The 26,134-nt window shown below is 38.3% G+C and overlaps 2 protein-coding genes across 3 annotated transcripts; one reads left to right on the top strand and one right to left on the bottom strand.

The window, feature by feature from the left end:
- LOC126575816 (transcription elongation regulator 1) lies at positions 1-4,195 on the top strand. 2 transcript variants are annotated; one of them, XM_050236729.1, is made up of 7 exons: positions 1-333; positions 410-950; positions 1,016-2,198; positions 2,268-2,418; positions 2,774-3,477; positions 3,547-3,709; positions 3,783-4,195. In XM_050236729.1, the coding sequence occupies exons 1-7, from the start codon at positions 106-108 to the stop codon at positions 4,074-4,076; spliced, it is 3,264 nt and encodes a 1,087-aa protein (XP_050092686.1). In that variant the 5' UTR covers positions 1-105; the 3' UTR covers positions 4,077-4,195. The 2 variants fall into 2 exon arrangements, with proteins under 2 accessions (XP_050092686.1, XP_050092685.1); XM_050236728.1 differs by having other exon boundaries at positions 392-950.
- On the bottom strand, positions 4,186-13,815 carry LOC126575860 (succinate--CoA ligase [ADP-forming] subunit beta, mitochondrial). Its single transcript, XM_050236847.1, has 7 exons — positions 13,608-13,815; positions 13,127-13,218; positions 11,590-11,742; positions 11,364-11,526; positions 11,167-11,295; positions 10,920-11,055; positions 4,186-4,982 (listed from the first exon to the last, which is right to left on the bottom strand). The coding sequence occupies exons 1-7, from the start codon at positions 13,671-13,673 to the stop codon at positions 4,381-4,383; spliced, it is 1,341 nt and encodes a 446-aa protein (XP_050092804.1). The 5' UTR covers positions 13,674-13,815; the 3' UTR covers positions 4,186-4,380.
- Positions 13,816-26,134: the final 12,319 nt, after the last annotated feature.

The following is a 26,134-nucleotide window of genomic DNA, read 5'->3' as shown; positions in this document are numbered from 1 at the left end:
AAACGATTTTCCATTTTTGTTCAACTCCAAGATAACTAAAAAGAGTAGTTTTTACTGCATTTCATCAGTTTAAGCGGGTTTTGAAAGATACCCACCTTGAATGCGATGAGTGCTAACACCGAGAATGTGTTCTTGTCGGATACTGAGACGATCAAAGTTACTTACAAAGAAAAAGAACTAAATGAGCTACAAAAACAGCTATCCTCGCAGATATCTACGGCGGATGTCTTAAGTGAAGACAAGAGTTCAGCTCCTTCTTTGGTGAGCAATACTGTTATTACATCCTGTTTACTAGAAGAATCAACAGCTAAGCCGCTGAATGGCAAAACAACTGTGAGTATGCTATGGCTAGTATTATTATCCGTCATTATCCCTCATGCTTAATTATAAGTGTGTTCCGCTTATGCAGGACCTATGGGTAGAAACTAAAACAGCCGATGGGAAATCATACTATTATCACTCTGTCAGCCGCGAAACAACATGGACTCGGCCACAGGGTCCAAGTGTTAATATCATGTCCCAGAGCGAAATTGAAGCTCTCAATAAGCAACAGGCTCAACAAATGAAGCAAATAGATGCCAAAATATCCATAGATGCTCCAGTACCATCCCATCCAGTCGCAATAATCAATAATCCTATGCAAAAAACACTGCCCCGGTTCACAGGTCCTCCGCCCGCTATTGGTGTGTTAGCACCATTCGGTATGCCTCCTCCAAATTTTCACAGCTTTTCTGCCTGGAATGCTCCACCGACAAACAATACACAGGCCTGGACGATGGGGGCAGCTCACCCAATGTCAGAAGAAAAGTTAACTGAGGTCGAGCCTTTGATAGTTGCTAAGGCTGCAATTTGGAGCGAACACGTCGCCCCAGACGGTCGTACTTTTTACTATAATGCTGGCAAATGTGAAAGCGTATGGGAAAAACCGCAAGCGTTGCTGGATCTGGAGAGTAAGTAAATAATCGCTACATAGAAAACTATGTATTAATGTTTTAAAGATATTTTCTTCAAATAGAATCCAAAATGTCACTGTGGAACTCGAAACAGAAGTCAATAACAAATCAATCGCTGCCGCCATTCGTAGCCCCTCCTGTACCACCACAGATACCGCTAATGTCTGCGTTACAAACTGGTTGCTCCTCCACTGGATTAAAGTTCCAACAGCTTTCCACTCAGTTTTCGGCCACTTGTGATGGTTCAAGTAATGTCCCAGTAGCTGCAGCTGGCCAAATACGACATCAACAAACTGTTTCAACTTTACCAAATGTTCACGGCGTTGTTTTCGATTCGTTGAGTTTCACCTCATTGAAAAACATGGACAAATCAGCGATGGAGGAAGAGCACAAAAGGAAATTTGAAATTGAAAAGAAACGCAAGGATGAGGAGGACAAATCGAAGTCATTAAAAACACAGGATAAAAGTCGTCCCATTTCCAGTACTCCTATCACTGGTACACCTTGGTGCGTTGTTTGGACAGGCGATGGTAGAGTATTTTACTACAATCCCTCAACTCGTACCTCCGTTTGGGAGCGTCCCGACGATCTCAAAGACCGGGAGGATGTAGATAAAGCTGTATTGGTCCCTCCGCAACAACTACTAACTAGCACAGGGACAAAGGCAACAGTGGACGGACTGATTAGTAAAACTACTACAGCAGACACTACACAGACGCCAGCAGTATCCATAGAGAAAGATAGCATAGTCTGTGGATTCGTCTGTGATTCACTTGAACCACGACACACTCATAATGAATCGAGTGGGGAAGAAAATTGTATGATGGGAAAACGAATGAAATCTGATGTAGAGGCTGCTGAAGGTAAATCGTTCAATGTGGCGATTGCGAACATTGGGAGTAGTTTGAGTGGTGTTAACGATCCCGAAAAAGAAGCCTTCGCTATGGAAGCAGAAGCAAGGGCTGCACGTGAAAGAACATTAGTGCCATTAGACGTACGAATGAAGGCGTTTCGCGAAATGCTACGGGAAAAAGAAGTTTCCGCATTCAGTACTTGGGAAAAAGAGCTTCATAAGATCGTATTTGATACACGTTATTTATTGCTGACGTCAAAAGAGCGCAAGCAGGTATTTGAGCGCTACGTAAAAGACCGAGCAGATGAAGAGCGGCGGGAAAAGCGTAGCAAAATGCGACAAAAACGAGATGAATTCCGCGCATTAATGGAAGCAGCACACCTACACGGAAAGTGGGTTAGAAATGACTATACATATTTTAATCATAATGAGCAAAGAATACCCTTTGTGTATTATTACAGATCTTCATTTAGCGATTTTGTCATAAAGTATGGCAAAGATGATCGATTTAAGGTAATTGAAAAGAATCGCGAACGGGAGAGTCTATTCAATGAGTTCATTGTTGAGGTAAGAAAACGAGAGAAGGAAGAAAAGCAAATCCGCAGGGATCAGGTGAGTGTATATTTAATGTAATGGGAAATATCGGCGATAAAAAAATTAATGAAAAGTAAAATCCGCTATTAGCACCCTTCTTACGGAGTGCCTGAATTTTATCACAAATAGCCAAATAGCTTAATTTGCGTCCTAAAGCTCTACACTTGTAAAAAAAGGGACACAAACAAAGCACTCAAGTGAGAGGGGTGCTAATAGTGGGTTTTTACCCTTTTCTTTACCAAAAAATGTGAAAATAGCGGTTTTTTTGGGTAATTTAGTAACTCACAGCTATGAGGGGGCAGTCTTTCAGTGTTTCATCCTTACTTTTTTATGGGTTTTTACCAAATTGAAAATGTAAATATCCTTGAACTAGGTTCGAAGGGACTTTCAAACAATGCTACGCGAGAGGAACGATATCAACCGACATACTCGCTTCAACGATGTTCGTAAACGGCTAGAAACGGATATCCGCTATAAAGCCGTCATAGACCACATGCAGCGTGAGAGGCTGTTCGAGGACTACATAAAGGAGCTAAAGGAACAAAAAAAGCGTAACAAATACAAACAAAAAGAGAAGGAAAAAATAGGAAAAAGTGGTCGAAACGAACATCATTCTAGAAGATCGCATGATCGTTCATATGAGCAGCAATCTAATGATCCCGTAACTTGTAATGCAAAAGACATCAAAAATGAGGATGTACGTGTTAGTGATATCGACATTGTAACGGACAGTGTAATAGTTAGCAACAGTGTAGAGGACGACGAAGGTGAAGACTGTAACACTTCCGACGAAGATGAAATTGACCGCCAGCAAATGGAACGTGATAAGAAACTTCGCGCAGAAGCTAGCATAAAGGAACGCGAAAAAGAGGTCCAACGCACATTAGCTACGCATCTCAGAGACCGTGATAAAGAAAGGCAGCTCCACCAACGGGACGAAGCAATAAGACACTTCAATGCACTGCTTACCGATCTAGTACGCAACTCCGATCTTACGTGGAAGGAGGTCAAAAAGCTGTTGAAAAAGGATCATCGTTGGGATCTTATAGAAATGCTCGACCGCAACGACCGTGAGAGGTACACATCGCGCTCAGTTGTGCCTACATGTATGTTACACTCTAATGTAATTCCTATCATTTTGCTTAGATTATTCAATGAACATATTGCGAATCTCGTGCGCAAGAAACGCGACAAATTTCGTGAGATGCTTGACGAAATAGCGTCTATTGAATTGACTTCCCAATGGAAGGATATTAAAAAAATTATTCGAGATGATCCACGTTATTTAAAATATAATAGCAGCGAAAGGGTAAGATAATGAGTTATTGGTGTGGCGCAGTTTTAGAACCATAATAGAATTGAAAATTTACATACTTTCACAGGGAGAGCGAGAATTTCGTGAGTTTATAAAGGATAAAACGGCGAGTGCTAAACATGCATTCCGTGAACTGCTACAAGAGTGTAAGTTTATAACGCACAAGAGCATGGAAATGTTTCGTGAAAATGAAAACTATTTACGAGAAATTGAGGATATACTGCGAAACGATCGACGTTATCTCACATTGCACCATATATCCGCTGAACGCACTAAGATGATACTAGGCCATTTGGAGGAGCTTCATAAACGCGGACCGCCACCACCTCCAACCGCTAGCGAATCACTGCGTCGCAAATAAAAAGATTTTGTGGAGTTCCCAGATGGCCGATCGTTCTAGGTGGTGCAAACAATTATTTTTCTTCTAGTGATGTATGTATAATGTAATAAAATAATAATGCCATGCCTGATGCATCTTAATTCCAATTTTATTACTGTTGAAAAACGGTATGTGCAATTTTACACAACAACACGATTATATAATACGGATGACAAATCTGAAAGAAATTTTTCACATAGAGAAACACGCAGAACGAAGAATGGCGATGAACATATTAATATATAATATTTGCAATAGCGTAACTCTCATGATGTCCATTGCGTTATTATACAACATAAGTATCCGGAAGTTCGAAACTAACATCAAGGTGTGCTTCACGAGCCAGGTGTACGATTTGTGCCAGATGTACCGATAGCATAGCGGCTTCGTCAAGATCGTCTTTGGGTAGGATGCGAAGCTTAGACTTCTTTATCAATTCCTTGGCCTCGTTGACATTTGTTCCCTGGAGACGGACGATAATCGGCATTTTGATGTTCAACTCTTTTGTGGCCTGAATAATGCCCTCAGCGATTACATCACAGCGCATGATGCCACCGAAAATGTTAACTAAAATTGCATGTACTTTCGGATCGGATGTAATAATCTTAAAAGCTTCTTTCACTGCTTTCACGCTTGCACCACCGCCTACATCAAGGAAATTCGCTGGATCCCCTCCATGCAGCTTAATAATGTCCATCGTAGCCATTGCCAGACCAGCTCCATTCACAAGACATCCAATTGAACCATCTAGTGCAATGTAGTTCAAGTCAAACTTCGATGCCTCGACTTCTTTTTTGTCCTCTTGAGATAAATCGCGTAAGGAAAATAAATCCTTCTGTCGGAACTCGGCGTTGTCGTCAAACCTCATCTTGGCATCAAGAGCAAAGTCTTTGAAATATAAAGAAAGTTAAAAAAAATCAGCAAGAGTCGATATAAAATATGTTAATTAAATAAAAAAAAACGATAAAAGACTGAATAGCCCCCTCTCCACAATCACGATGAGTTAGTATGTGACTGAAAAATCTACAATAATTTCTACATTTTTAGGACAAAAGTAAAGTAGAGGCCCCCAAACTCTACTGATTGACCTTCAAACTCGATTTGTACAAACTTAATGTAACATTTTCACCCCTCCCCCTTTCCAAATACACTTATTTACGTTTCCGCATACATTAGAATAGCTTTTATTAAATTACATTAGAATAGCTCTTTGGATTAGACATTAAGCCGGCGATACATGAAGCGTAAACTCAAGCGTAAATATAAAATTAATTTACACTTGAACATGTTTACATGACCGGGTTGAGACGTGTAATCCGAATTACACTGAACTTTTATCGACTTTTGTGAGAAAAATAGGATCTTTTTTCCGAAGAAAAAGATTAAAAACGCTAGTAATGAACACTCACTATTAATGCAAACCACAAACAGGAAATGTAGTGGGGCAAATCGCTTGCAAACAGCGTTTACGCTAGGATTTATGCTCCGTGGACCTATAATCTATTTACACCGTGTAAACGGCAAATGTAAACTTTTTGGCATTACATTCTGAGTTTATACGAGAGTTTACGCTTCATGTATCGCCGGCTTTAGAATAGCTTTTATGTTATTTTTTATTTTTAGGTCGAGATTTTACAATCGCAATACTGTGAAAATGTTCATTTTTGGGTCACTCAGTAACTCACCGTAAGTGTTAATTATCGATATTATCAAAAAAATACATTTAATCAGTAAAATCGAGTTTGAAGGTACCGTGACTAACCGTGTAACAGCGCACCTAGACGACAGCGAGAATTGCCCGAGAATGAGCCGAGAATTGAGAATTATGTCAAATGTAATGTCAAATCCATACAAATTTTGACATTTGACATTCTCATTCTCTATTCTCTGGCAATTCTCACAGCCGTCTAGAGGCGTTGTAACAGCGCTTCTATTTCAGTCTTTAGCCGGGGATACATGAAGCGTAAACTCTCGTATAAACTCAGAATGTAGACAGTTTCTACACACAGCCAAAATTTGGCGGCTAAAGTCAAAAAAAGAGAACTTAATTTTTCCAACATTTTGGAAAAAATAATGGCAGATGGAGACAAATCTACATCTACGGTACGGCCTACACTGGAGCGCAGCATTATGTGTCTGCCGATCAGCTTAAAGCATATTACATTTTAAAAAAAGCTGTTTGCAGGTGTGTTAAAGTTATTTCGCGATGATTCTGTAGTTTTTCTGAAGTTCTTCTTTTCAAGCGTCCCTACACACACCATTATTTTTTTTATATGGAGCTTTTGACTTTTGCCGACAATTTTGACTTTAGCCGCCAAATTTTGGCTGTGTGTAGAAACTGTCTAATGCCAAAAAGTTTACGCTTCGTGTGGCAGGCATAATCGCATAAAAGTTTATACCGAAACGTCAAATGCAATTACATTCGGGCACCTGCAATTACACTATGCTATTACATCAATTACATGTGTTTTTGGCCACAAAAAATATAAATCGACGAGATAAGTTGATTTCTGAACATCTTCTTTAATATTTTAAGATGTTTTTACTGTATATTAGCGATTGAAGAACATTGAATCCATCATAACGCTACGCTTCATGTTGGTGCTAAGTTTACGCTTGCTTTTACGCTCGGATTTACGCTCCGCGGGCCTATAATCTTTTTGACATAAGTATAATCTTTTTGGCATTACACTCTGAGTTTATACGAGAGTTTACGCTTCATGTATCCCCGGCATTTTACTTTTTATTTTTAGCGCAGGAACGCTTTAACACTATGCAAAACATATAAATATAACAATACTTCACTACTTACACTCTTCGCCTGATGTTGTGGAAATTAATAGAAATTGTTAATAAACACAGTTCGATTTAAGCCCAGTTTTGAAAAATATATGTTAACAAGTAAATTAAATATAAAACAGTTGTATCAGGTGTATCAGGCATGTCGTTAACGTATTCCAGATGGCGATGATTGGAAGTCAGATTTTTGATTATGATTTTGTAAATGTCTCACGAGCAACTATAGAAGAACCCTGCCCTAAAAATTGATTAAATTTTTTTCTTGTTCAAAAAGCTTTCTTCCGCTTTCATAACTGCATACTTCTACTACATACTAAACCATCTCCTTTCATTCAACTTCACTTGACTTAAACATACGGCTCGTCCGTCATTATATACCCGTTCGTCCGTTAAACAAAACTTTACTTTACTTAGTATCAATAAGTATTTAACAGTACATAAAGCTAATGGGACGTTTACACGCTGCGATTTTGATCGGCCGATCTCATGCGATAACTATAATCTTTACTTTTTACTCGCCAAAAACATTCGTAAAGGGCACTAAATTTCGGTAAAAATAGCACAATCAACATTAAAGAAGGCCCGCCTAGAATAAATCAACCAAAAAATTCAAATTTCATTCCACGCCCTCGAATGTACACTCCTTCCAGTTAGTATAGGACCACCTGTGATTTTCGTAGTTTCTCACTACTGATAACAGTAATAATTTCAACCCGTATCATTATTGATTGGTATTGGTGAGATATGTTTACAGTGTGAGTTTCGTATTTTTACGTGCATATACCACATAGATACACGCATTTGGTGTTTTCGACCTGTCATGTTAGTATAAGACCATTTCAATTTTTCTTCAAAACCAATTCTATTCTTGATTGTAAAAAATAGCCGCAGTTTGCAAATAATACAATTAATAAAAAGTTACTTTCCCGCTGCGATTTGCAACCAGGAGAATGCGATTTGGCCTACTTTTCACCCTTTTTTTCAGCGCCTCCTGCTTTAAGTCTTCTCTTGCCTTAATAATTGCACTTTTGAGCTCATCAACTGAGGAAAACTGCTTCCCTTAGCGTAAATCTTATCTACAAGGATTCCCCAGATGATTTTAAACTTGATTTAAATCTAAAGAACGAGCAGAACAATCGAGAAAATCAATTTTAAGGTCCTTGATCCTCTTTCTTGATTTCTTTCGACCAGGTGATCAAAGATGGGACTGAACAGCCTTCCAGAACCTTAATACAATCTTTGCACTTCATTTTGAACGACGTGAAAGCCTGCAAGAGCTTTCCAGCAACGTAAAGTTCTAACCAAACCATACAAGAGCCTCCACCAAAGTTGCGGTTGGAAAAAAAATGCTCGTCTTTCCTTAAATCTCGCCAATAACCGATGAATCCATCTGGGACATCTAAATTAAACTTCTTTTCTTCACTGTAAACCTGAAAAATTGTAAACATACATTTCAGTACCCAGATCCCCGATTTTAGATTTAGTTAGTTTAGATCCTCGGTTTTATCTAAAATACTTGAGCGTGTACGAGCATGCTCAAGCTCTTGCAGGCTTTCACGTCGTTCAAAATGAAGTGCAAAGATCGAAAAAAATATATTTAGCCGGCGATACATGAAGCGTAAACTCTCGTATAAACTCAGAATGTAATGCCAAAAAGTTTACGCTTCGTGTGGCAGGCATAATCGCATAAAAGTTTATACCGAAACGTCAACTGCAATTACATTCGTGCACCTGCAATTACACTATGCTATTACATCAATTACATGTGTTTTTGGCCACAAAAAATATGAATCGACGAGATAAGTCGATTTCTGAACATCTTCTTTAATATTTTAAGATGTTTTTACTGTATATTAGCGATTGTAGAACATTCAATTCATCATAACGCTACGCTTCATGTTGGTGTTGAGTTTACGCTTGCTTTTACACTCGGATTTACGCTCCGCGGGCCTATAATCTTTTTGACATAAGTATAATCTTTTTGGCATTACACTCTGAGTTTATACCAGAGTTTACGCTTCATGTATCCCCGGCTTTTCAACCGAATAGTGCCGCCATCCACACGCGACACTGAGGATCAAGGACCTTAAAATTGATTTTCTCGATTGTTCTGCTCGTTCTTTAGATTTAAATCAAGTTTAAAATCATCTGGGGAATCCTTGTAGATAAGATTTACGCTAAGGGAAGCAGTTTTCCTCAGTTGATGAGCTCAAAAGTGCAATTATTAAGGCAAGAGAAGACTTAAAGCAGGAGGCGCTGAAAAAAAGGGTGAAAAGTAGGCCAAATCGCATTCTCCTGGTTGCAAATCGCAGCGGGAAAGTAACTTTTTATTAATTGTATTATTTGCAAACTGCGGCTATTTTTTACAATCAAGAATAGAATTGGTTTTGAAGAAAAATTGAAATGGTCTTATACTAACATGACAGGTCGAAAACACCAAATGCGTGTATCTATGTGGTATATGCACGTAAAAATACGAAACTCACACTGTAAACATATCTCACCAATACCAATCAATAATGATACGGGTTGAAATTATTACTGTTATCAGTAGTGAGAAACTACGAAAATCACAGGTGGTCCTATACTAACTGGAAGGAGTGTATGTACATTTTAGATCAAACGAAAGTTCCTTGAACTTTCTTTAAGGATGTTGGTAAAAGACTAAGGTGCTTATTCTGTAGAAGGCGATTTTGATGGCCTATGGGCGTTCGCTGATTCATGCGAATTTCGAAACTTCAACTCGTTGTTTCGAATAGTTTCGAAAACAATAAACAATTCAAAATGACAATTTGAAGTAAAAAAAACTGTGAATTAACTTGATTTTTTCTGTATCAAACACGACTTAACCTTTGTAATAATAGTATACGATTAGCAGGAAGAAATTATTAATTCATAATCAGGACGTTACAATCGTTCTTCAGATCAAACCGTTCAAAGTCGGTGCTCGATGTAAACAAAACGCCTGCTGTCGATCACAAAAATGCGCTTGACAGTAGGCGATCGTGAACAACAAAATGAACACGAAATGAACCAAATGAATCTTCGCCTGGAGGCTATCGAAATCGCCTGGTAGGTGTTTCCACACTGCGCCAAAATTTTCGCTGCCAAAACGAAACTTATTGGATTCCCATAGAAATCTTTTATATTCCAATAGGAATTCTATGGGAATCCAATAAGTTTCGTTTTGGCAGCGAAAATTTTGGCGCAGTGTAGAAACGGTCGTACAGAATAAGCACCTAAAATAGGCCCCCCCCTCCAAGTGAGTTACTGAGTGACCGAAAAAACCGCTTTTGGTAAAAACACAATACATACACCTCTATCAAATGACATACTTTCAGCGTTTGTAAATAAGAAATTTGAAACAGAAATTTAAATGGCTAAATAACTCATTAAATGTGCCAGAAACTTAAAATTATCTTGGTGGGGGGGGGGGGGGGGGATAGGGGAAGGAAAAGGAGCTATTACATACCAAATACAGCCCTTCTACCCCCTCCCCCTCCCCGATAATAAAAATATATTACCCCTGGAATGTATGCAACTTCTTAGAGGTGTATATATTGTTTTTTTTACCCCGCTTTTTAACTGATTAAATGTATTTTTTCACCCCTCCCTCCTTCCTTAATACATTAATTTACGTTTCCGCATATTATAATGGAGATTTGGCTATCAAAAATGTAGAAATTAGCGATTTTTTCGGTCACTCAGAAGCTCACCGTGAGCGGGGAGGGGGGCCTATTTTAGTCTTTTACCAGGATTTTTTTCTTCGCAAAGCAAATACAGCCTCTCCAACGAAACCAAAACAAAAGGACCAACTGTCAATTTTACTCATTCATTTTTCTAACCTTCGCCAGGGATTTTTTTCGGGATGACTTCACCTGTTTCCTTAAACTTTGGTATACACGCAGCGATCTAGATCGGCCGATCAAAATCGCTGCGTGTAAACGCCCCATAACAAGAAGTGGAGGAAGGCAGAAAGATGGTGGGCGAGTGATTTCATGGGTGCATATTAATTTTCAAACTTACATGTTTCAGCGGCATCTTCAGCATATGGATTTATCTCAATGAGTAGAGCATCCTTCTTTACAAACAGGGCATACATATTAAGCAACATCTTAGCGGTCTCGTCTAGTTTATCCTGCAGACCTACTTTCTTTGCAATCTATTCGAAAATATAATACAAAATATGACATTTTTTTTCATGTAGTAAATGAATTAAAAGAAATCCTTTCAAGCAATTACTCGTACAGTCCTTATTTATAGTATATTGTACCTGAACCGCCTGTTCTTTCTGCAATCCTTTATGGATATCTATGGGTTCATAAACAATAGCGTCCGGGTTTTCTGCAGCAACTTCCTCAATGTTGACGCCACCTTGTGAAGAAGCAATCAACACAGGCCCCTAAATAAAAGAAGTTGGTAATGTTTGTATGAGTACGAAAAACTAAATATTTCTAAATACATTATTACATTGAAGGCACGCTCCATCATGACGGCAAAGTAAAACTCTCTACGTGGAAACTTGCGCTCTGCAACCATCACCGAGTTGCAGATGCGACCAGCAGCACCTGTTTGTTTTGTCACCAACAGTTCATTTATCATTTTACTAGATATCTCCTTCGCCTCTTGTGGTCTGTAAGTTTGCATATTATACGTAGCTTTTAAGAATTATTGATTAGTCGGTTATGATACTTACGAGAACACCACACGGACACCTCCTTTCAGACCATTTTTAAAGTGACCTTTTCCACGACCGCCAGCAAGTACTTGCGCCTTTAAAACCAGATTCTTCGTTTTAAGATCTGAAGCTATCTTTTCAGCCTCAGCCCCAGATGTTGCTAAACCAAACCTTTAAAATGATTGTTATTTATATCAGGAGTGCAGTAAAACCTCGATATCCCGTGTATAAATATAAAATTAAGGTAAAACTGTACGACAGCCCCCGTGAACTCCCCGCTTAACTGTCATTGCGGGATTTCGCCAGTATAAATTGGCAACCATTTTAGCAGGGTTGCCGATTTCCTACCTAGCCAATGCGCCAGAAAGAGAGGCCAACCTTTGAAAGAAAGGCGCAGATATAGGTTACCAAGGCGAATTTAGGTGATTATTCTGTAACTTGCGATTACGATGGCCTCAGGCGTTCGATGATGCATGCGAATTTCGAAACTTCAATTCGTTGTTTCGAAACGTTTCGAAAACAATAAAGAATTCAAAATGACAGTTTGAAGTAAAAAAACTGTGAATTAACTTGATTTTTCTGTATCAAAAACGACTTAACCTTTGTAATAATAGTATACGATTAGCAGAAAGAAATTATTGATGCACAATCAGGACGCTATAACTGTTTTTCAGATGCTCGATGCTCGATGTAAACAGAACGCCAGCTGTCGACCACAAAAATGGACTCGACATGCAGGCGATCGTGAACACCAAATGAACACAAAATGAACCAAATGAATCGAACGCCTGAGGCCATCGTAATCGAAAGTTACAGAATAAGCACCTTAATTTTATATTTACGCTTGAGTTTACGCTTCTTGTATCCCCGGCTTCTGAGTTTATACTAGGAATAGGGTGCACTCTTGTAATATCGGAACGTACGTGAGTGTATTTATTTAATAACATGCGAACATGTTTAATAACGTTGCGAAAGTAGCTTCATGATTTGAATGGAGTGGGGTGAAGACGATCGTCCTATCTCCCTCGTACACACGAGAAAAAATGCCTTGATAAACCTTCTTGTTCAAGCGTTATTAAAGCGTTTTGTAGGCGATTCTGTTGGTAGGGTTTTTAGACGAAAAATCGGTTTTTTAAAACGACATCAAAAGTTTTTGCGTAGTGTAGAATCACTCTTATGGACCGTTTACACGCTACGATTTTGATCGGCCGATCTCATGCGATAACAATAATCTTTACTTTTTACTCGCCAAACACATTCGTAAATGGCAATAAATTTCGGTAAAAATAGCACGAACCCCATTATGGGTCCGAATGTTACGTTACGAATGTTTTTGGCGAGTAAAAAAATAAAGATTATTGTTATCGCATGAGATCGGCCGATCAAAATCGTAGCGTGTAAACGGTCCATTACACAGACAGTGACACAGGCGTGTCATCGAAAAGTGAGGTACGGAATAAGGCTCACAAGTGGCCTACGTACGTTCGGTATTTTTACGCTTATCTGCGTTTCATTAACTTTGGACAAATAAACAAGTTACCAATCGCAATCTTACCTTGGCGTTGGGATGCCGGCTTCGTTAAGGAAGCTGTATGAAACATGTTCTTGCACATTCAGTAGGCGTTTTTGACATCCAGTAGCGAGAACCTACGCGCACAAGAGAAATAAAGGTCCAATAAAATGCAGTGCTCCAATCCATTTGAAATTCCCGGCGGACGAATCCCATACAAAGTCGGGCATTTTTGCATGGGATTTGATCGCCGGGTTGGTATACTACTAAAACAAATCACTTATACGTAATTGTTACGCAGTCAAGAGATGATGGATATTTTGAAACAAGTTATACAGGTTGGTGCTTAGCGAAATACGGAGCATTGCATAATTTTCTGACCCGACTAAGCAAAACTTTTCTTCCAACGAGGGAGGTCAGTCGAAATGCATTATTTTTGCCTTTCTGTTCACAATTCTGTATTATACACGGATATGCAATGAAAAAAAAAATTTCTTAACAATACTAGAATTGTAATTAAGCATACCTTGGATGATGATTTACATGTTAAATCAGCCAGTAAACGGCTTGATTTACGTAGAAAAGCTGCCATGAGCGAACACTAAGCTGCAACGTAAATTATGTGTCACAAATCCTAGCTTATTGCTAGTTTGTGGTTCTTCTTCTACAGACTGATGTGATTGCTGTTTCCAAGAAACTGTGGAACAGAAGCGCAGGCGATTCCATCCTCTCGCCCGTGTCCACATTCTCCGCGGCACCCAGCTAGCACTTCCCATCTTTTCGTGAGTTCCTTTCCATTTTTTGGGTAAAAGACTAAAATACCCAGCAAACCACGGCACTCACTTTTTCGTATGCTCACTGTAGGAGTGAGCGCGACTTCCGATGAAACAGCACTATTCAAAAGCCTCAGACAGTTTCTACAGACAGCCAAAATTTGGCGGCTAAAGTCAAAATTGTCGGCAAAAGTCAAAAGCTCCATATAAAAAAAATAATGGTGTGTGTAGAGACGCTTGAAAAGAAGAACTTCAGAAAAACTACAGAATCATCGCGAAATAACTTTAACACACCTGCAAACAGCTTTTTTAAAAATATAATATGCTTTAAGCTGATCGGCAGACACATAATGCTGCGCTCCAGTGTAGGCCGTACCGTAGATGTAGATTTGTCTCCATCTGCCATTATTTTTTCCAAAATGTTGGAAAAATGAAGTTCTCTTTTTTTGACTTTAGCCGCCAAATTTTGGCTGTGTGTAGAAACTGTCTAAGACAGTTTAAGACAGTTTCTACACACAGCCAAAATTTGTCTAAGACCGTTTGTCTAAGACCGTTTGTCTAAGACACACAGCCAAAATTTGTCTAAGAAACTGTCTAAGACCGTTTCTACACACAGCCAAAATTTGGCGGCTAAAGTCAAAAAAGAGAACTTCATTTTTCCAACATTTTAAAAAAATAATGGCAGATGGAGACAAGGGTCATATTGACAAGGGTCGGTACGGCCTACACTGGAGTGCAGCATTATGTGTCTGCCGATCAGCTTAAAGCATATTATTTTTTTAAAAAAGCTGTTTGCAGGTGTGTTTAAAGTTATTTCACGATGATTCTCTGTAGTTTTTCTGAAGTTCTTCTTTTCAAGCGTCCCTACACACACCATTATTTTTTTTATATGGAGCTTTTGACTTTTGCCGACAATTTTGACTTTAGTCGCCAAATTTTGGCTGTGTGTAGAAACGGTCTCATGAGGCGCTAGGAATGCCAACACCTGACTGAGGTTGTCTCAGAAAAAAGACTGAGACAGTTTCTACACACAGCCAAAATTTGGCGGCTAAAGTCAAAAAAAGAGAACTTCATTTTTCCAACATTTTAAAAAAATAATGGCAGATGGAGACAAGGGTCATATTGACAAGGGTCGGTACGGCCTACACTGGAGAGCAGCATTATGTGTCTGCCGATCAGCTTAAAGCATATTATATTTTTAAAAAAGCTGTTTGCAGGTGTGTTAAAGTTATTTCGCGATGATTCTGTAGTTTTTCTGAAGTTCTTCTTTTCAAGCGTCCCTACACACACCATTATTTTTTTTATATGGAGCTTTTGACTTTTGCCGACAATTTTGACTTTAGCCGCCAAATTTTGGCTGTGTGTAGAAACTGTCTGACGCTGGGAATAGTCCCCATAATCTTTTTGGCATTATACCCGAGTTTACGCTTCGTCTGGGCCCCGCTTTTAAATTCTTAATAATTTAGGTGTGATTTGGTATCAGGTAATCGTTAGTTTGGCCTGTAAAAATGCCGCATCAAGCTGCAGAATTCGAGACAAAATCATTATCCAAACTTCCTTTTTCTTACATTTAAGCAAGAATTGTTGAGCGGGATGTTGATTGTTTAGTATTTCTTAATCTCCTATGTATGAGAAGAATTGTAGAACAATTCCTTCCTCAATCACATGTTTGCCGTGAAGTGGACAAGGAGACATTTTAAATGACGCGGCCTCTCGTTCGACCGTTTTGAGACCGGTGGATGTTAAGGTGCTTAAGGCCTCCACAAATCAAGCGCGTAACGCTGCGTACGTTGCGGAGCGTAGCTGTCAAACGGTGGTGGAATGTATGGGATTGCACTGGGCCCTACATACCAAGCACGTAACGTTGCGTGCGTTGCGGAGCGTAGTGCTGCGGAGAAATGTATGAATTTACGTACGCTCCGCAACGTACGCAGCGTTACGTGCTCGGTTTGTAGAGGCCTTTATTCTGAACCAGGCGATTTCGATAGCCTCTAGGCGTTGATTCATTTGGTTCATGTTTGTGTTCATTTTGGTTTCACGATCGCCTACTGTCGAGTGCATTTTTGTGATCGACAGCAGGCGTTTTGTTTACATCGAGCATCGACTTCGAACGGTTTGATCTGAAAAACGGTTATAACGTCCTGATTATGCATGAATAATTTCTTCCTGCTATCGTATACTATTATTACAAAGGTTAAGTCGTTTTTGATACCGAAAAAATCAAGTTAATTCACAATGGATGGATGAATGGAAGCTGAATGGATGTAAGTACTGTTTATTGCAAGACCGATCGATTCATAAAGTGAAGAGTGAGAAGCTGAGTCGTTCTTACCTGCAGCGAATGCAGCGTAATTTTCAAAACGGATTGTCTCCTTGGGTGTGATTGATAACGGTGGAGATAGTCGACTCCAACGCCAGCTATTGCCAAGATACGAAAATACTTATGAGCCAACCTAATATTTCTATTCTATGATCAAAATAAATCTTATTTTTTGAGAAATTCAGACCATTTCAACTAACCGTTTTCAAATAATTTGATACTTTCGAACCAAAGGTTGAGGGTTAATGGAGCTATTGTGATATTAGTGAAGCGGAAAAAATCAGCTGACAGCTTTATTGGTAATTTTTTATTCTTTTCACTATCATTCCTTGGACATTTTATTTATTTTTTTTTATTAAAAAAAATCCTCGCACTTTTCACGTTAAGATCTGCCTTTAATAAATAACTAGCATTTATTTTAATATTTAAAGTAACAAAAACATATTTAACCTACCGCACCGTACTAGCGTTTCGAACTGGAGAAAACATATCGAGAATGGGCATATTTTTTACAATTGAAGTTGAAGCATGGCTGCACTGAAAGATTCGAAAAATTCCTTATGGATTGTATTATTAATCCGTGATTTGTTTGGAGCGAATCTCTAACCGGCCGTCCAAACTATTATTTTAATTCTCATCCACCAGTCCCGGGTCTGGCCCAAATAAAAAGACAATTCGACGCAATTCTTGCATCCAAACATTGATAAATAAAATTGAGAGTTTAGCCGCTTTAAGCGGCCCATAGACGATCAACTTTATTTGTCAATGTTTCGGATGCAAGAATTGCGTCGAACTGTCATTTTATTTTTATTGCTCATATGTGGGCATAAATTGGCCTAGTCCTTAATGTTTCATCAATCAGGGCCACAGACGCATCGTGTTCGTTAATGTGACCCACAGGCGACGCCATTATTCAGTCTCATCAATATATTTTCAGCTGGCTGAAAATCTTCAACTTTCTTGACACAAGCTTCAAATAGCCCACACACGATAAATATATTGGTGTCAATCGACTTGCATGCAAGAGTTGACAAATAAAGTTGATCGTCTATGGGCCGCTTAAGGTATACACCTGGTACATAGGACTGCGGGCTAGGGTTAATGTACATAATGTATGGGAGGCCCAGCAAATTACTGCGTTATTAACACAACTAACTGAGCGACATTGAGCAAAACATGAGTACCGCTTGCTTGCAACTTGCTTCAGTTGAGCCCAGCAAAGTCTTGCTTTGGTTTCGAATCGAAAGCATTTTTGATCGAAAACAATAAATATAAGATTTTTTGGTGAAATACAACTTATTATCATCATAATAATGGCACATTTACACCAAAAAACGCAATTTCAACTTCCGCACTCAAGATCACATCGATCGGAGCTCAGGGCTTCACACTAGTATTTGGTAATTAAAATGGTAGTGTGTACACTAGCCGACCCATTTTAATTGCCAATTTTAATCATAGTGTGGACTGGCAAGTCTTATATTCATAAATGAACGGGAAAAAATCTTTTTTATATTTATATCTAAGATTGCGTCTAAACGAGCACGAATGTATCGCGAAAGTATCGCGACGACGAGGCGAATAAACGTCATCCCCATACAAGTGCCCGAAAGTTTGATCGCGATAGCATGGATGCCCGTGTAGGGAGCGAATGCATCGCGAACGAACGAACACTGCTGTCAAAGCTGTCATTTCATATAAAAAAAGCCCTCTGGCGGAGGTCTTTCGAAGAACACACGCTTTCGCGAAAGTTTTTGCTCAGACTGAGCAAAAGTCGTCGCGATGCATTCGTTTACCGTCTGGAAGCAACCTTATAGAAGTAACAGGATTTACTGGCATGATACTCTCAGACAGTTTCTACACACAGCCAAAATTTGGCGGCTAAAGTCAAAATTGTCGGCAAAAGTCAAAAGCTCCATATAAAAAAAATAATGGTGTGTGTAGGGACGCTTGAAAAGAAGAACTTCAGAAAAACTACAGAATCATCGCGAAATAACTTTAACACACCTGCAAACAGCTTTTTTTAAAATGTAATATGCTTTAAGCTGATCGGCAGACACATAATGCTGCGCTCCAATGTAGGCCGTACCGTAGATGTAAATTTGTCTCCATCTGCCATTATTTTTTCCAAAATGTTGGAAAAATGAAGTTCTCTTTTTTTGACTTTAGACCGTTTCTACACACAGCCAAAATTTGGCGGCTAAAGTCAAAATTGTCGGCAAAAGTCAAAAGCTCCATATAAAAAAAATAATGGTGTGTGTAGGGACGCTTGAAAAGAAGAACTTCAGAAAAACTACAGAATCATCGCGAAATAACTTTAACACACCTGCAAACAGCTTTTTTTAAAATGTAATATGCTTTAAGCTGATCGGCAGACACATAATGCTGCGCTCCAGTGTAGGCCGTACCGTAGATGTAAATTTGTCTCCATCTGCCATTATTTTTTCCAAAATGTTGGAAAAATGAAGTTCTCTTTTTTTGACTTTAGCCGCCAAATTTTGGCTGTGTGTAGAAACGGTCTTAGCCGCCAAATTTTGGCTGTGTGTAGAAACGCTCTCAGACTAACAACAAAACAATTCAGTTGAAACAAGTCGAAAAAAAACTGTGGATTCGAACACCATATACAATGAACGTTACGCTCCAATGAAAAGCTACTTTCTGAAATGTACATCTTAATGACAGTAATTTGCTTAATGGCCAGTCAAAGATACATTACGATATACGTTTCAAGTCTGCTGAAGTTAATGTGAAATTTTAAGTGATGTTTAGAATAAATTTGTGTATTTAGTTTGAAAAAATGTTTGTGTGTAGAAACATCCTCATAACTTGCTGTTCTCTTGAATGTATTTGGAATCTAAACTATCGAAGCTTGCCTTTCCGAATCATATTTCTAAATTTTTTACAGCTGTATGTGTCGGTGACACACAGAAGTCTCATATTCATTCGTCAATCGTGTTTTATTTTTCATTCTCTTGGTGAATTGAAAATCAAACATTTAGGTGCTTATTCTGTAACTTTCGATTACGATGGCCTCAGGCGTTCGATTCATTTGGTTCATTTTGTGTTCATTTGGTGTTCACGATCGCCTGCATGTCGAGTACATTTTTGTGGTCGACAGCTGGCGTTCTGTTTACATCGAGCATCGAGCATCTGAAAAACAGTTATAGCGTCCTGATTGTGCATCAATAATTTCTTTCTGCTAATCGTATACTATTATTACAAAGGTTAAGTCGTTTTTATACCGAAAAAAACAAGTTAATTAACAGTTTTTTTACTTCAAACTGTCATTTTGAATTGTTTATTGTTTTCGAAACGTTTCGAAATTCGCATGAATCATCGAACGCCTGAGGCCATCGTAATCGAAAGTTACAGAATAAGCACCTTAGTCGGCCTTTAGAACGGCCTTCAACGTTTAAAAACTGTGTGCATTTTTTATCGTGTTATGTAAACTATCTCAGCTGTTATACTACGTCTATTGCATGTGATAACATGCATGTGTGATGTGATGTGACTGAGCAAAACGAAATATTTAACCAAAGAAATACATTGCATGAAGATAAGATGGTTAATAAACCGCATTAAGAACATCATAACTATTGGCATTCCAGATAGTGGTTTCTCTTCACTTCACGGGTTTTAATTAATTTTTAGCATATTTCAAGTTGCTATTATCCATGTCTTCATAGCTACTGGAATATTTCTGTTATTTGATGTAGTACTGTTCTAAAGTACAAGAAATACTTATTTATAAAAGAAATAACAAGACAAACATACGGTTCGTCGGTCCTAATAAATGCAGAAAAACGAGCTAGGAAGTACATATATATGCCCAAGCTTATGGCGCCCGTTGATCCATGTCTCTTTCATATACCTAAGATAGTCAATTCTAGCTTTTTACAGTCGAAATCAACTGCAAACAATCGTTGCTATTGCTAATAAAAATAGACGTACCGATAGAAGAAACAAAAATGTATGTTACTGATGCCGATGGTAAAGAATTAAGCTGATATGTACGTAAGAAAGGAATGAGTATTGGTGTAGTTATTCGGGTTTTAAACAACCAGAAAACTTCTCTTCTTTTCCTGTTATAAGGTGCTGAACTCTTGAAACTGCCAAATAAGACTTCGCGGTTACCGATTTCGGAGGTTCCAGTCAGCTAAGCTTTTTATGAGGAAGTGCTGTCCAACTAATGTTTCATTGGTAACTCTGAACCACCTTATACTTCTCTGCGAACTGCTTTAAACATTTCCTCTAATCCTAAATACAATTATGGTAGTACGCTTTCAAAAAAAAAAAAATAAAAATTTGAGCTTCATTTAGTTAAGGACGAGTTTAGTAATCATTTCATGTGTTTATTATCTACGCTCGGCCACATTTACTAACCGTAACTGTGGAATACTAAACGAACCACTTTTTTGGTACTATTATTGTTATACTTTTCTTTTCTTTCATTATTATTGGCTGCTCCTAGTCAAAGCGCATAACACGCTTATAGAAATTTTGTTAGCTAAAACGCTGTTAGTGTTAGTTGCGATAAAAACTAAACTAAAATTCATAATGTGGCATAATGATTATTGGATGATGAGTTCAGAACTGACTTCAAGGTGCATATTCTCGCAGGCGATATCTAGTCTAGTCTCTTGACGATCATTCATTTGGTTCATGTTTGTGTTCATGATCGCCTACTGTCGTGTGCATTTTTGTGATCGACAGCAGGCGTTTTGTTTACATCGACCATCGACTCTGAACGGTTGGATCTGAAAAACGGTTATATCGTCCTGATTGTGCATCAATAATTTCTTCCTGCTGATCGTATACTATTATTAAAAAAGGGTAAGTCGTATGTGATACAGATAAAATAAAGTTAATTGGAATAAAAAATGATTGATTTTGTTTTCGAAACTATTCGAAACAACCAGTTGAAATTTCGAAAATCGAGTAAACAATCGACGAACCCCAATGAATCATCCGAAATATCGCCTAGAGGCGATATCGCCTGAAAGCATAAGCACCCTAATCATGATTTTAACATATGTGTAGACTGTAATAATGTAACTTTTGTTAGCTTATTGTTATTTAGTATTGAAGCTTTTATATAAAACACCAAAACTCCAAACCGAAACATTGTTCTTGCTCAAACATCCCACATTTACTCATCCATTGAGTGAACCACCGATGTACGACGTCAATCAGACATATTCCAAATTTAAGATTTATATTAAGCCAATCATTTATTTCAATTTGCTTTTTCATCATTCTCCTTGCTTATGAGTCTTTACGGCAGACAGTTCTAGTTTTTTTTTCGATAATGCATGACAGCGTATACTTTTCTAATCGCAACGGATGAAAGATTACATTTATTTGCTTATCACGCCTGGTGCATTAAACAGAAAATTACTAATTATAAACATATAAAAAAAGAAAAACAACATCTGCTTAATAAAAAAAATGTAAATATTTGGTCTAATATACCTCGAAAGCGTACGGTTTTTTTTTATTGAATCCTATATTATAGCATACGCTGCTGATCCTTGAAACACATATCTATGTTTAGCCTGGGATAGACGAAGCGTAAACTCTAGCGTAAACTCAGAATGTAATGCCAAAAAGTTTACGCTTCGTGTGGCAGGCATAATCGCATAAAAGTTTATACCGACCCGTTAGTATAGTTTATTGCCTGTAAAAATGCCGCATCAAGCTGCAGAATTCGAGACAAAATCATTATCCAAACTTCCTTTTTCTTACATTTAAGCAAGAATTGTTGAGCGGGATGTTGATTGTTTAGTATTTCTTAATCTCCTATGTATGAGAAGAATTGTAGAACAATTCCTTCCTCAATCACATGTTTGCCGTGAAGTGGACAAGGAGACATTTTAAATGACGCGGCCTCTCGTTCGACCGTTTTGAGACCGGTGGATGTTAAGGTGCTTAAGGCCTCCACAAATCAAGCGCGTAACGCTGCGTACGTTGCGGAGCGTAGCTGTCAAACGGTGGTGGAATGTATGGGATTGCACTGGGCCCTACATACCAAGCACGTAACGTTGCGTGCGTTGCGGAGCGTAGTGCTGCGGAGAAATGTATGAATTTACGTACGCTCCGCAACGTACGCAGCGTTACGTGCTCGGTTTGTAGAGGCCTTTATTCTGAACCAGGCGATTTCGATAGCCTCTAGGCGTTGATTCATTTGGTTCATGTTTGTGTTCATTTTGGTTTCACGATCGCCTACTGTCGAGTGCATTTTTGTGATCGACAGCAGGCGTTTTGTTTACATCGAGCATCGACTTCGAACGGTTTGATCTGAAAAACGGTTATAACGTCCTGATTATGCATGAATAATTTCTTCCTGCTATCGTATACTATTATTACAAAGGTTAAGTCGTTTTTGATACCGAAAAAATCAAGTTAATTCACAATGGATGGATGAATGGAAGCTGAATGGATGTAAGTACTGTTTATTGCAAGACCGATCGATTCATAAAGTGAAGAGTGAGAAGCTGAGTCGTTCTTACCTGCAGCGAATGCAGCGTAATTTTCAAAACGGATTGTCTCCTTGGGTGTGATTGATAACGGTGGAGATAGTCGACTCCAACGCCAGCTATTGCCAAGATACGAAAATACTTATGAGCCAACCTAATATTTCTATTCTATGATCAAAATAAATCTTATTTTTTGAGAAATTCAGACCATTTCAACTAACCGTTTTCAAATAATTTGATACTTTCGAACCAAAGGTTGAGGGTTAATGGAGCTATTGTGATATTAGTGAAGCGGAAAAAATCAGCTGACAGCTTTATTGGTAATTTTTTATTCTTTTCACTATCATTCCTTGGACATTTTATTTATTTTTTTTTATTAAAAAAAATCCTCGCACTTTTCACGTTAAGATCTGCCTTTAATAAATAACTAGCATTTATTTTAATATTTAAAGTAACAAAAACATATTTAACCTACCGCACCGTACTAGCGTTTCGAACTGGAGAAAACATATCGAGAATGGGCATATTTTTTACAATTGAAGTTGAAGCATGGCTGCACTGAAAGATTCGAAAAATTCCTTATGGATTGTATTATTAATCCGTGATTTGTTTGGAGCGAATCTCTAACCGGCCGTCCAAACTATTATTTTAATTCTCATCCACCAGTCCCGGGTCTGGCCCAAATAAAAAGACAATTCGACGCAATTCTTGCATCCAAACATTGATAAATAAAATTGAGAGTTTAGCCGCTTTAAGCGGCCCATAGACGATCAACTTTATTTGTCAATGTTTCGGATGCAAGAATTGCGTCGAACTGTCATTTTATTTTTATTGCTCATATGTGGGCATAAATTGGCCTAGTCCTTAATGTTTCATCAATCAGGGCCACAGACGCATCGTGTTCGTTAATGTGACCCACAGGCGACGCCATTATTCAGTCTCATCAATATATTTTCAGCTGGCTGAAAATCTTCAACTTTCTTGACACAAGCTTCAAATAGCCCACACACGATAAATATATTGGTGTCAATCGACTTGCATGCAAGAGTTGACAAATAAAGTTGATCGTCTATGGGCCGCTTAAGGTATACACCTGGTACATAGGACTGCGGGCTAGGGTTAATGTACATAATGTATGGGAGGCCCAGCAAATTACTGCGTTATTAACACAACTAACTGAGCGACATTGAGCAAAACATGAGTACCGCTTGCTTGCAACTTGCTTCAGTTGAGCCCAGCAAAGTCTTGCTTTGGTTTCGAATCGAAAGCATTTTTGATCGAAAACAATAAATATAAGATTTTTTGGTGAAATACAACTTATTATCATCATAATAATGGCACATTTACACCAAAAAACGCAATTTCAACTTCCGCACTCAAGATCACATCGATCGGAGCTCAGGGCTTCACACTAGTATTTGGTAATTAAAATGGTAGTGTGTACACTAGCCGACCCATTTTAATTGCCAATTTTAATCATAGTGTGGACTGGCAAGTCTTATATTCATAAATGAACGGGAAAAAATCTTTTTTATATTTATATCTAAGATTGCGTCTAAACGAGCACGAATGTATCGCGAAAGTATCGCGACGACGAGGCGAATAAACGTCATCCCCATACAAGTGCCCGAAAGTTTGATCGCGATAGCATGGATGCCCGTGTAGGGAGCGAATGCATCGCGAACGAACGAACACTGCTGTCAAAGCTGTCATTTCATATAAAAAAAGCCCTCTGGCGGAGGTCTTTCGAAGAACACACGCTTTCGCGAAAGTTTTTGCTCAGACTGAGCAAAAGTCGTCGCGATGCATTCGTTTACCGTCTGGAAGCAACCTTATAGAAGTAACAGGATTTACTGGCATGATACTCTCAGACAGTTTCTACACACAGCCAAAATTTGGCGGCTAAAGTCAAAATTGTCGGCAAAAGTCAAAAGCTCCATATAAAAAAAATAATGGTGTGTGTAGGGACGCTTGAAAAGAAGAACTTCAGAAAAACTACAGAATCATCGCGAAATAACTTTAACACACCTGCAAACAGCTTTTTTTAAAATGTAATATGCTTTAAGCTGATCGGCAGACACATAATGCTGCGCTCCAATGTAGGCCGTACCGTAGATGTAAATTTGTCTCCATCTGCCATTATTTTTTCCAAAATGTTGGAAAAATGAAGTTCTCTTTTTTTGACTTTAGACCGTTTCTACACACAGCCAAAATTTGGCGGCTAAAGTCAAAATTGTCGGCAAAAGTCAAAAGCTCCATATAAAAAAAATAATGGTGTGTGTAGGGACGCTTGAAAAGAAGAACTTCAGAAAAACTACAGAATCATCGCGAAATAACTTTAACACACCTGCAAACAGCTTTTTTTAAAATGTAATATGCTTTAAGCTGATCGGCAGACACATAATGCTGCGCTCCAGTGTAGGCCGTACCGTAGATGTAAATTTGTCTCCATCTGCCATTATTTTTTCCAAAATGTTGGAAAAATGAAGTTCTCTTTTTTTGACTTTAGCCGCCAAATTTTGGCTGTGTGTAGAAACGGTCTTAGCCGCCAAATTTTGGCTGTGTGTAGAAACGCTCTCAGACTAACAACAAAACAATTCAGTTGAAACAAGTCGAAAAAAAACTGTGGATTCGAACACCATATACAATGAACGTTACGCTCCAATGAAAAGCTACTTTCTGAAATGTACATCTTAATGACAGTAATTTGCTTAATGGCCAGTCAAAGATACATTACGATATACGTTTCAAGTCTGCTGAAGTTAATGTGAAATTTTAAGTGATGTTTAGAATAAATTTGTGTATTTAGTTTGAAAAAATGTTTGTGTGTAGAAACATCCTCATAACTTGCTGTTCTCTTGAATGTATTTGGAATCTAAACTATCGAAGCTTGCCTTTCCGAATCATATTTCTAAATTTTTTACAGCTGTATGTGTCGGTGACACACAGAAGTCTCATATTCATTCGTCAATCGTGTTTTATTTTTCATTCTCTTGGTGAATTGAAAATCAAACATTTAGGTGCTTATTCTGTAACTTTCGATTACGATGGCCTCAGGCGTTCGATTCATTTGGTTCATTTTGTGTTCATTTGGTGTTCACGATCGCCTGCATGTCGAGTACATTTTTGTGGTCGACAGCTGGCGTTCTGTTTACATCGAGCATCGAGCATCTGAAAAACAGTTATAGCGTCCTGATTGTGCATCAATAATTTCTTTCTGCTAATCGTATACTATTATTACAAAGGTTAAGTCGTTTTTATACCGAAAAAAACAAGTTAATTAACAGTTTTTTTACTTCAAACTGTCATTTTGAATTGTTTATTGTTTTCGAAACGTTTCGAAATTCGCATGAATCATCGAACGCCTGAGGCCATCGTAATCGAAAGTTACAGAATAAGCACCTTAGTCGGCCTTTAGAACGGCCTTCAACGTTTAAAAACTGTGTGCATTTTTTATCGTGTTATGTAAACTATCTCAGCTGTT

This window comes from Anopheles aquasalis, chromosome 3 (assembly GCF_943734665.1).
Source record: "Anopheles aquasalis chromosome 3, idAnoAquaMG_Q_19, whole genome shotgun sequence".
NCBI classification, from domain to species: Eukaryota; Metazoa; Arthropoda; class Insecta; order Diptera; family Culicidae; genus Anopheles; species Anopheles aquasalis.
The sequence above is the reverse complement of the archived record's forward strand: the minus strand, read 5'-3'. Positions and strand labels throughout refer to the sequence as shown.